The sequence below is a fragment of the Brassica oleracea genome, chromosome C8, assembly GCF_000695525.1.
Source record: "Brassica oleracea var. oleracea cultivar TO1000 chromosome C8, BOL, whole genome shotgun sequence".
NCBI classification, from domain to species: Eukaryota; Viridiplantae; Streptophyta; class Magnoliopsida; order Brassicales; family Brassicaceae; genus Brassica; species Brassica oleracea.
This window is the reverse complement of record NC_027755.1, coordinates 11,332,950-11,343,367: the sequence shown is the minus strand read 5'-3', so window position 1 is coordinate 11,343,367 and position 10,418 is coordinate 11,332,950. Positions and strand designations below refer to the sequence as shown.

General features: G+C 39.5%; 2 protein-coding genes and 1 long non-coding RNA gene across 7 annotated transcripts in view; all 3 read right to left on the bottom strand.

Moving 5' to 3' along the window:
* Window positions 1-279: 279 nt before the first annotated feature.
* On the bottom strand, window positions 280-6,457 carry LOC106307497. 5 transcript variants are annotated; one of them, XR_001263348.1, is made up of 11 exons: window positions 6,072-6,457; window positions 5,852-5,965; window positions 5,342-5,575; window positions 5,049-5,138; window positions 1,769-2,870; window positions 1,613-1,692; window positions 1,397-1,514; window positions 1,160-1,317; window positions 945-1,062; window positions 675-863; window positions 280-600 (listed from the first exon to the last, which is right to left on the bottom strand). XR_001263348.1 is itself a non-coding variant. In XM_013744475.1 (10 exons), the coding sequence occupies exons 5-9, from the start codon at window positions 1,675-1,677 to the stop codon at window positions 792-794; spliced, it is 531 nt and encodes a 176-aa protein (XP_013599929.1). In that variant the 5' UTR covers window positions 1,678-1,692; window positions 5,049-5,138; window positions 5,342-5,575; window positions 5,852-5,965; window positions 6,072-6,457; the 3' UTR covers window positions 280-600; window positions 675-791. The 5 variants fall into 5 exon arrangements, 3 of the variants coding, with proteins under 3 accessions (XP_013599929.1, XP_013599931.1, XP_013599930.1); XR_001263347.1 differs by having other exon boundaries at window positions 1,613-2,870; XM_013744475.1 differs by lacking the exon at window positions 1,769-2,870.
* Window positions 6,458-7,551: 1,094 nt separating this feature from the next.
* LOC106310379 (putative pectate lyase 14) lies at window positions 7,552-9,674 on the bottom strand. Its single transcript, XM_013747612.1, has 4 exons — window positions 9,554-9,674; window positions 9,402-9,461; window positions 9,248-9,304; window positions 7,552-7,796 (listed from the first exon to the last, which is right to left on the bottom strand). Exons 1-4 carry the CDS (start codon window positions 9,628-9,630, stop codon window positions 7,739-7,741), a joined length of 252 nt encoding a protein of 83 aa, XP_013603066.1. The 5' UTR covers window positions 9,631-9,674; the 3' UTR covers window positions 7,552-7,738.
* A 257-nt stretch (window positions 9,675-9,931) lies between these two features.
* Window positions 9,932-10,418, bottom strand: part of LOC106310414 — a 4,087-nt gene continuing 3,600 nt past the window's right edge. The window contains exon 2 of the long non-coding RNA XR_001263780.1: window positions 9,932-10,112. This is a non-coding gene — a long non-coding RNA (uncharacterized LOC106310414). The remainder of the gene's footprint in view (window positions 10,113-10,418) is intronic.

The following is a 10,418-nucleotide window of genomic DNA, read 5'->3' as shown; positions in this document are numbered from 1 at the left end:
GGATTCAAAATTTCCTCGCTAAATACACGTAAACTATTTCCTCATAAATAACACGCGAAGTTTACGTCGTATTTACGAGGAAATAGTATTTCCTCGTCAAATTACATCCACTTTACGACTAAACGCTTTTGTCGTTACTTTACGAGGAAATAACGATGACATTAGTTTTCCACGTAAGTTTCTCGTAAAATTGACGTAAATTTACGAGGATTGTTTTTCCTCGTTAAATTTCCTCATTAAGCATGTGTTTTCTTGTAGTGAAAATTTTAATGTAACAAACATTTCTGGAATGAGATATATTTTATATTGGATATTAAAAACCAAAATTATAAAAGTACCAAATAGTCAAAGTCAAACTTGTTCATAAAGCAATCCCCAAAAAAGGAAAAAAAAAACAAGTAAATGTTTTAAGCATTATAGAAAACGGGAAAAACTGCGGCTTGAACTCCAATCATCTTCACCTAAGTCTTGCTTGCTTTCTTCACCTTGTCCGATGCTCCATGCGCCTTGATACTACCACCAGCTTCCACCACCAGCTTCCACCTTAGCAGGCACTGAGATGGCACCGGGTTTGTCATCTCCATTGTCATCGTTTCCGCCCTATTTGAACCCAAAAAAAGACGTTTATATCTTTTTACCGAGAATTACATATCTGGAAAAGCTCTAAACCTTACGTTATCAATGAATGCAGGCTGTGTGGCTCACTTTCATGCTCATCCTCGATGAGCGAGACAGTAAAGGTCTGATGATTTGCTGTTTAATTGAATGAACTCGCCCTCACCTGGAATGTGTTAGGTCTTACCTACCATGTCTGCCACAAACGATGGGGTCTGAGTTTCCTCCGGGTTGACACCATCACCAGCCTGAATAAACAGTGGTTCAATGCGACTGCATGAATAAGTTGCTAGGAAAACAATATGAATGACGGTAGATAAATTACATACCAAAAGATGGCCAGCCTCATAGGCCTTCATGTTGTGGAGTTTCGTCATTACCCCATCGAAACAGACAAACAGAGCTTCACTGGTTTCATCTGCAACAGACATCTCCTCCACACGGTATCTAGCAGACAGAGAACATGTATCAAATCCAAAAGGTGAATTTGTGTTAGGTCGGAAGTTCAATGTAACTGAATAAGTTGCCGAGAATTAATACATACCGAAGGACACCAACTGCATTAGTTTTGTTGCAAGGCAGACATGTGAAAGATGAGACAGTGCGCTGAAGTTTCTTGGCACAGTTTGAGAAAGAAATATAGCACCATCCCTTCTTCATCTTTACCTCAGTCACTCTTCCGGTACAGATAAAATCAATTTCCTACATTGTTTGAAAACCAGAATGACACACACAAACTTAAACATTCAGCATTTAAACATTATAAATCCGGTTACCATACCTGCGAGGGAGCAGTAATGACAAAATCATTGAGCTCGGCTATGCTCAGGGATTCCACCTTAGCATATCCCATTAGCAGTAGAGCGGCTGGTGTAAGCCTAGTGTCTTGTGCGACCAACCTTCGTAATCAAATATACAGTTGTTAAACTTATCGATATACATTTGCAATCTCACAGAATTAGTGAATGTATAAAGCAAACAATTCGCAAGAAGTTACCTATAGAAAAACACTCCCTGCAGTTGTTTCCTTGTCAAAGTATATGTGTGTGCCGGAAGTGGCATTCAAAAACAGACGACCTGTAGGATGAATAGGGATTAAATGTTTTAGCAAACATTATACAGCTGGCCATGTAGCTTCAGTTAGGTTTCTTACATCCCACCATCTTGGGGTCGACACTGGTTGCAACCACAACCCTTGGATCACCTCGCATCGTTTCTAGTTGATTGTGGATCTTAACAGCATGAGAGTCGAAGAGACTAATTCTGATAAGCTGCCCTTCGGCATAAGAATGGTCGAGACAGAAGATTGATCGATCGAGAAATTTCGAAGAACGAGGTGGTCGAAGAAGTGATCGTGAGTGAACTATGAGTCGAATAAGTTGCTCGACCATAGTTAGAAGATGTCCTAGATTGATGAGACAGACGTTTTGGAAGTATAAATGTTTTGGAAGCAAGACGGTTTAGAAGCTCAACGTTTTAGAAGAACGACGTTTCTCCAGTACGAAGTTTTCTGCGGAACTTCGTGTCTGCAGAATATTATTTCGAAGACATTGGAAGCAGGACGGGAATTAAGAAGGACGGGAATCAAGCATGATGGGAATCAAGCACAACGGGAAAACCCGAAATTGGACGTAACCCTAATTTCGGTATTCTGTAATATTTTTCGGAGAAGCCGGAGGCTCGGGAAATATTACCGTCAAGGTTATAATGGAGTCTGGAGTTTATTGAAAGTTATTCAGAACATCAGAATGGGAGTAGAAAAATATTCGGGATTTATCGCGGGTCAGAAATTTACCGGAAGGACCGAAATCAGACGAATGGACCGAGAAGCACGAGGTGGCTTGGTGTGAGTGTTCAGAACGTGGTGTTAACTGTCCAGCAAGCTGAGTGTCTACAGAAGCTCAAGTTGTCGTCGTGCATGGAAGCAGTACATGCAGCCTGACTTGTAGAAGCACGAGGTGGATCGACCAAGCACGAGGTGTCTCCGCGCATGCAACTGAAGCATACGTCCAGCCATGTCTGAGCTACTGTGGCGCCTTGCATGAGTTACAGTCATGCAGCCTGACATCTGGGAGGATTTGTGGCGTCCTGCATGAGTCCTGGCCATGCTGAAGGACATGTGGAGCACGAGGTGTCGCCGTGCATGCATCCGGAGCCATGCGGAGCGACACACGGGTGCCCACCAACCTAAAGCTGATTGGTTGCTGCCTCCTATAAATACCCCACGAACCCAGCTCATTTCCTCACATTCAGACCTGTCCAAACCAAGTTAAAAACGTGAGAGAAAAGTAGAAAAAGAAAGCAAGTGATTCCAAGCTATTTCAAGAGTTTTAGAGAGTTTTCGAGGTCAGTTCTCTATTGATTTCGAGTCAGCGCCTAGGGACGGTTCTGTCCAACTGAATTCGTCCAGGCCACTCAGTTTTTTTTATGATCAAGTGGAGATGCTGTCCGGAGTTAGTTCAGTTCTACGGGTTCAGATCAGTCGAAGTTCTGCTCGATACTCCGCCCGGAAGTCCGAAGAACTGTCCAGAAGCTAGAGGAGGTTCTGTCTGAGTCCAGATCAGCCTGTCGAGGCCTGTCAGTTTCTTTATGGTGAAGCCGAGGTTGTGTCCTAGACAAGATCAGTCCAGTCCACTCCAGTCATGTCGTCAATTGGGTTTTGGCCAAGTCTTCTCCGATCAAACAGCTGTTTATCGTCAAAGAACACAGTGAGTTGTGATCTATTGATTGCTGACTTGTTTTCATGCAGGTTCCCGTTGCTTGGAAGTTGGATCATGGCAGGGGCCGGGTCTAACTGAGTAACGGTTTGATTAGTTAATAGTTGAGGTTTGGTTGATTGAGTTGATAGCATGCTTAGTTGTTTGATTGGTTAGTTAGAGAATGTTGAATGCCTAGATGGCATCGCTAAGTTGTGGAGAGTTAGGTATTCTGGAATTAGTCTTTATGCTAGATTCTGGAATGTGTTTGATTGGGTTGTGATTACTACTTGAAACCTTGTGTTATTTTTACCCGGTTTAGTATTAGTCATGTATGATCATATAGCATTTGTGTAATCCACAATGCTAGGCATGTTTGAGGTGGATTAGTATTTCCTCGACCTTGTACCCAGCGGGTTTAAGGAAACTCCTTATTCGCTGGATCGAGAACACTCAGAGAGATGGGGTCATGGCCTATGGCTGAGTGGTTGCACGACGGGATAGTGACCGGCAGTGACCCAAACGTACTGTGGGCTGTCTTGCGGTGACCCGAACGTACCGTGGGCCGCAATCTTCGTGTGACAACCGGCAGTGGCCCGAACGTACTGGGGCTGTCGCGCGGTGACGCGAACGTACTGTGGGCCGCGTTCGGTTGAAAGTTCCTTCTTCTGGCCTTTGTGGTAGGGAGATGGGATATTGCCGAGGATAGAGGAGGAACACTAAGTCACAAAGGGCCCTAGTGATAGTGTAGATGGTGTAGAGGGTTGTTGAACCCTAGATTGAGTTGAGTTTGAGTTTAAGGGGTTAGCAAGTCATTAGCGGTTATGATTTCATATCGTTAATTATCTTGTTATTATTATCTGCTGCATATTTCTGATATTGCTTATCTATTGAATTGGATTGATTTGTTGTTAGGTGAACCTCTCGCTTTAGATTGTTTGGGGTGGGATAGCGAGGGGTTGTATTTGTTAGATGGGGATTCTAACTCACTGAGTAACAATAGGTTACTCATCCAACTTCGTTGTCCTTTTTGCAGGTAGCCTTAGGTAAGGGTGATCGGATCTTGGATGCTGGACGTTAGGACCACCGGAGTAGATTTCATGCCTTTTGTTAACGGTATTGTGGATTTGTGTATAGTTGACTCGATTTGGCATTAGGCTGGGACCGGTCTCGAATTATATCAATGTATGGATATTTCCTCAATCAATAAAAGTAAATGATTTATATGCGCTTCATGAGTACTCTGATATTTGACTAGTCCGGTCTAACACAACGTTAGGTCGTAGTACGGGTTGAAAAGCCTTAGGCCTCGATCTAACGGAAAACGCTAAATCTAGGTACGGGTTGCAAAGCCTTGTGCCTTGACGCAGCGGGACAAGTTAGTGGATGAACTGGTCTAGGTCGTGGAGTAAATTTTGTGACTCTGACCGGATCGTCCCTAACCCGACACGTAGCGCTTCCGGACCATGGTGTTGGGTTGGACGGTCAGTAATGTTCTTGTTTGATTGTTGGCTGGCCGGTTGGCCTTTCATCTCCAACCCCTTGGTGTGGGTCGTCCGTCGGTCATGTTCTTGTTTGATTGTTGGCCGGTCGATCGACCTATGCCTAGAACGGTTCGGGGGTGTTACACTCATGGTCACAGACATGTGACTGATAACATGCGAAAATAGAATGGTGAGCAAACTGTGGTTGTTAGATTTAAACAACCGATCACATAAATCAATTCAAATAACTTACTTTCCCATCTTAATGGTCGCTATAACATGGGTCTTGTCCTGAGGAGGGTCGGTGACAGAACTCTTCACAACAGTTATCTCACCAATTAGGCTTGTCAAAAGAAGAATATTATACATTGTTAATTAGTCAATGTTCATTATAGCATATAGTACTATGTTTCAAAAATATATACTTGCAATATAATAATATAGCAACAAATAAAATAATTATTTAACAAACTACAAATACGCTCAGAATAGATACTACATATACGTTTATCCGGTAGTTTGAAGAACAGATAATAGAAGCATTACCTGGAAGATGAGTGTTTGCGTTGGCAAGGCCGATCATTTCACTGTGATTACGGAACCTCATTGAAAGAGGTTGAGTCGCTAAAAAGGATTTGCAGGGAAGAGTCCGACAGTCGAGAGTTTTGGTTACATCGAGTGACAACAAACCCGGTTAAGGAACAAACCGAACCCGCTTTCAGATGAGGCCTGTGGGTTGCAAGCCGGTGTACATTCACGGTGGGCCGGCATCATGGTCGCCTGAACATACATGAAGGAGAAACAACAATCAAATTTGCAAAACGTCTCAGTGAAAAATGCTTAACAAAAACTTTAGAAATTTTAAAATAATTGGTAATATTGATTCAGTAAGGTGGATAGTAGTATTATACATGTAAAATAAATCTCTTTATGAACAATTTTTTTTTAAAAAAATATTTTATTTCGTAATATGGATTCAGTACGGTGGTAATGGCTAAAGAACTAAACCGGTTAAAGGCTATGCTTATGAACAAAAGGCGGAGTTAAATAAAATACCTGAGAATCCATTAGGAGCATAACCACTCCCATAAACTCTCCACCACGGCGGACATTCCTAGCCTCCCAGAAACAGAGCAACCAGACTTGAACAATGGAGGAGGAGCGGCCCGTCTGCAAATCGGAGAGGAAGACCGAAACGTTAGTCATATCTCACAGATTTAGTTTACTGGTTAGCTTAGAAGAATGAGAGGATGATTCTCAAAGTGGAAAATCATACCTTTTTATAGATGAACCTCCACCGCCTTACAGAATCAGAAATCTCATAGAATAGAGATCATGTCTGAGAGATTAATGAAGAGTTTTAAGATGAAAATTTGGTAACTGGTATTGTTTCGTCATCTTTGGAAGAAGTTGAAAGAGCGATCGAGAAGACACAAGCAACATCGGTTTTGGAGAGGCGAAGAAGAAGAACACGGGTTAACCCTAAGCGAAATGCCACACTTCAACTACGTGGAATAACAAAGGACCTGATTTGTGTAAAGGCCCATCTGATTTGCACATAAGTTTGAAACACGAAGGCCAAAAAAATAAAATAAAACTCAAACGGATGCACATCGAACACAATTGAAACACAGCGGGTTGGGACGAAAAGACACGAGAATGTTTGAATTGATGAGGTGGCATAAAGAGGAGAGAGTAAAGTCTTCCTTTATATAATATATGATGTCCATTGTTAGGTGACGAGTAACAAATTACGTCATGTATTACTAATATTACAACTTGACTTTATCTATGTTTGTTAATTAATACAAGGATGTATGAGATTATATAATTACTTAGATTATTGGAAAGTATAAATATCCGGCTAACAAATAAAAAATTGAAATTAAAGTGTGATGTCAGTTTCTTGTGATATTGTATGTATCTTTTTTTGTATTTATAGCCGAGAAAATGATTAGGATAACAATAAAAAATTTTTTGTCACAAATATAATGAGCAAAATAGCACTTAATGTTTTATCAAAAGAGATAAATATACACTTATACTCCAATGGTAACTTAATTTAGACATTAGGGTTTAGAGTTAAGGGGTGGGGTTTAAGATTTAGGATTTAGGGTTTAGGGTTTAGGGTTTTGAGCTTAGAGTTTAGGGTTTAGGGTTTAGAGTTTAGGGGTGGGGTTTAGAGTTTAGGGTTTAGGGTTTAGGATTTCGGGTTTAGGGTTTAGAGTTTAGGGTTTAGAGTTTAGGTTTTAGGGTTTAGAGTCGGGAAATGGGGGTTTTGGGATAAGATTTCAAATTTTGAAAAATAAAAAAAATTTAAATTTTTCAAAAGATAAAATACTATTTTGGTCATTTTAGTTTTTGAGGGTTATTTTTGTGACATAAACTTAGAAAAATGCTATTTTGGAGATTTGCCCAAAAAACAGCCGGCTAACACAGATATAAAATGAGATAAAATGTAATAGCAGGTTTTTATTAGTATGTCCATACATTATGTTGTATTGCTAATATTATAGTCACATAATGCATATACAATTTTGTAGACTAAAATGTAAGTTAGTTGGTTATATATAAACTTATCCAGACATTATGTTTGTTAGATTATATTTTGTTAAAGTAAGTATAATTTGTAGGCTAATATAGAAGTTAGCCAGGTTATACATAAACTTAACCAAACATTATGTTATGTAGTCGGGTTATACATAGACTTATCCAGACATTATGTTCATTAAAACATATTTTTGTTTCGTGTTACATTACAAAAATTGTTGATGAATTGAGCTTAATTTGTAAAATTACTGCTAGTGCCACAAAAAAAAATACAAAGTTAAATTAAATAAGGAATGGAAATGAGAGCTTATAGCCAGATAATAAAATTTGGAGTGTCTTTCTCCTCTGTTGGAGTTTGGACCTTATTTTTCCCTTTTTCCTATGAGTTGCTGTTTAGATGATAGATACATTGCTCCAAATTACCATTATCGACAACGTCATACACAAGCATCTGTTGTAGGGAACTCGATATTAGATCACAACATTGCTATTTTCTGATTTCAACCATTAAAAAGAGAGGATTATTAGCAGCAGCAGCAGCATTTAGTACATGTATGCCCCTTCAATGCAATAAGCTATAAGCCTAACGAGATTCTTGTGTCGTACACGACCAAACAAAACCGATTCTTCATATCATTCTCCTCACAGTAGTATTAGTCAATGCAATTGCTATTGAAAGCTACCTCATTGACACAAGATTCAAACATTCAATCGTAATCCTCAGCTGCCATTAACAGCAGCTTGTCTCTGAAGAGAACAATGCTTCTTCTGCGCCGAAGCCTACGCCACTCCCTCGTTTTGTCAATATCACCATCTCCAATCGAAGCCCTAGAAACCGTATGAGAAACATGAGCGACCTACAGAACTATAACCTGAACCGTACCCTCCGTACTAAGGCACTCCGGAGATCACAAGAAAACCCTGGAAAGCAGAAGCAGATCAGACGGCTGTGGTAATGACGGGATTACGAAATCAATCGAGAGCGGAGGAGGCGGAGAGATATAGTGAAAGCTATAAAGAGAAGAGATAACATACTAAGCGATTGGGCTAATAGATCTCTTTAGGTGAATAATGAATACGGTTTCGTGGGATTCTCTGATAAGCATTAATGGGCTTCGGGAGATGGTTATTGGGCTTCGGAAGTTATCAAGTCAATAAACCTTTTATTAGTCTTTTTATCACTCTATTTAAGTCATCTGTATTGTACCAAAAACAACGATCATTAATCAAACAACGGGTTCAATCCCTGATTTCTTCCTCTCTATCTTCTCTTATACCTTTGTTCTTCCTCAAACTTCTCCCCTTTCTGTCACTTAACAGATAAGCTTTCACCAAGCTTATCATTATCAAATAATTAATCAACAAATTCTATCTCTTATCTTATCCTCTCTCTCTTTCCCTTATCTCTTTCTTCTGTTATTCCCATCCTTTCTTGTTACACGATCAGATCCTCCTTGGATCTTATCATTGGTATCAGAGCTAAATAGATCTCTTTAGGTGAATAATGAATACGGTTTCGTGGGATTCTCCTAAGATGAAAATCTAGTTTTTGAAATAAAAGTTGTAGTATTTCAAAAAGAAAAGTGTTTCGGACAAAAAAAAGTTGCAGAGGGTTGAATAAAAAAGAATAAGATCAATACAAGACCGAGAAGTATATTGAAGAATTTATTTAGAGAATTCACCCTCTCTCCTAACAGGTTGTATCACGCACGTGCTATAGGGTGATGTGTAATGAGAAGAAGCTTTAGGTTGCACTAGCTAATCTAGGAGTAAAATTGCTATTTTGAAAAAATAGCTCAGCCAAAAAGCTGAATTTCCATCCATGCAAATATAGATATTATTTGCGTTTAGGAGATGCAATTTCTCTAATATAATACTATTTTTACTGAGAGAGAGACTCACATATCGATCATGGCGGCTATTCCTTCTGGGTCTTTAACGGCGTGTTCATGCGATTCACTGAAAACAGAGCATGCAAAATCACATTTAATATCACAGATCCAATCTGAACGATGGAGATCAAATCCACACCATAAAAACTTAAGTGGGAACTCACTAATCCGCCAATAATGTATTTCTTGAACTCTCAGTTTTCAATTCCCCTGTTTCTTGAACTCTACACAGACAAAAAATAGCAACGTAAGAATCTCTGTCGGAATGATAGAAAAAATCTAAGATCACATAATAGTTTAGAATCTCTGAACTTACGCATTTACATGGACAAAGAGTGTTATAATTATGATCAGAATTGCTGAGACTGAAAACAGAGTTCTAGCGACCACCATTGTAGGCTATTTCTGAAGCTGTTCTCTCCTCTGTGAAACAAATGGGAGACGAGACTGAGAGATCAGAGAGATGATGGGAGATGTTTATATAAAACTAGTTTGCAAAGGCGCTGTGCTGTGTAAACTCCGTTAATTTCTGACGCGACGTTAAGAACTGTATCGACGGTGACGCGGTTCTTTTTAACGGCGTCTTCCACCTTTTGGCATTCGATTGAATTAACTGTACCGCATCGGAATAATTCTTGCACTATAGTATTTACTATTCCAAATTACACAATTAGTTCAGATTTTTGGACTAGAGGATTGGAAACGTGGGAATTCAAATTTTACAGAATTTACAAAGTTCAAGTACTTATAATAAGATTTTAGCAATTTTTTTTACAAGTTACAATTGTTTTTGCAATACCATGTCCTTGGATCCATATTTCCCAAAAGTTTGGCACCACAGCAAGAATTACACTTTTAAAACTTTCCCAACAAACCTGCAAAAAAAGAAGAGTAAGTAATTGAATTATCCAATGCACAATTCTAAACTGATCTCTCTTGTAACGGCCTTGGCCCGATGAACCTTATCAAATGCTTTATCCCAAACCTTTTCGTTCAAAAACTCTTATTAAAACTCAAATTGTCTTTCATAAAACCAAACTCAACAAAACTGAAATGTCGAATAAAAACTTAAGAAGAAATGGTTGAAAGAAATGAGTCATAAATGAAAGACTCGAGAAAACACTTGCACCATACGGACATCTACTCCCGCTCCCTCTCGGCCCTACCTGTAAAAAGAGGGG

Bases quoted from the DNA above. Each gene is read 5' to 3' on its own strand.
- LOC106307497 (XM_013744475.1), bottom strand. From the start codon at position 1,677: ATGCCACTTCCGGCACACACATATACTTTGACAAGGAAACAACTGCAG. The intron at 1,515-1,612 runs GTAACTTCTTGC...TTGATTACGAAG, and splicing joins CAGGGAGTGTTTTTCTATAG to GTTGGTCGCACAAGACACTA. The intron at 1,063-1,159 runs GTATGTATTAAT...TCTGTCTGCTAG, and splicing joins AATGCAGTTGGTGTCCTTCG to ATACCGTGTGGAGGAGATGT.
- LOC106310379 (XM_013747612.1), bottom strand. From the start codon at position 9,630: ATGGTGGTCGCTAGAACTCTGTTTTCAGTCTCAGCAATTCTGATCATA. The intron at 9,462-9,553 runs GTAAGTTCAGAG...TTGTCTGTGTAG, and splicing joins CTCTTTGTCCATGTAAATGC to AGTTCAAGAAACAGGGGAAT. The intron at 9,305-9,401 runs GTGAGTTCCCAC...CTCTGTTTTCAG, and splicing joins AATACATTATTGGCGGATTA to TGAATCGCATGAACACGCCG.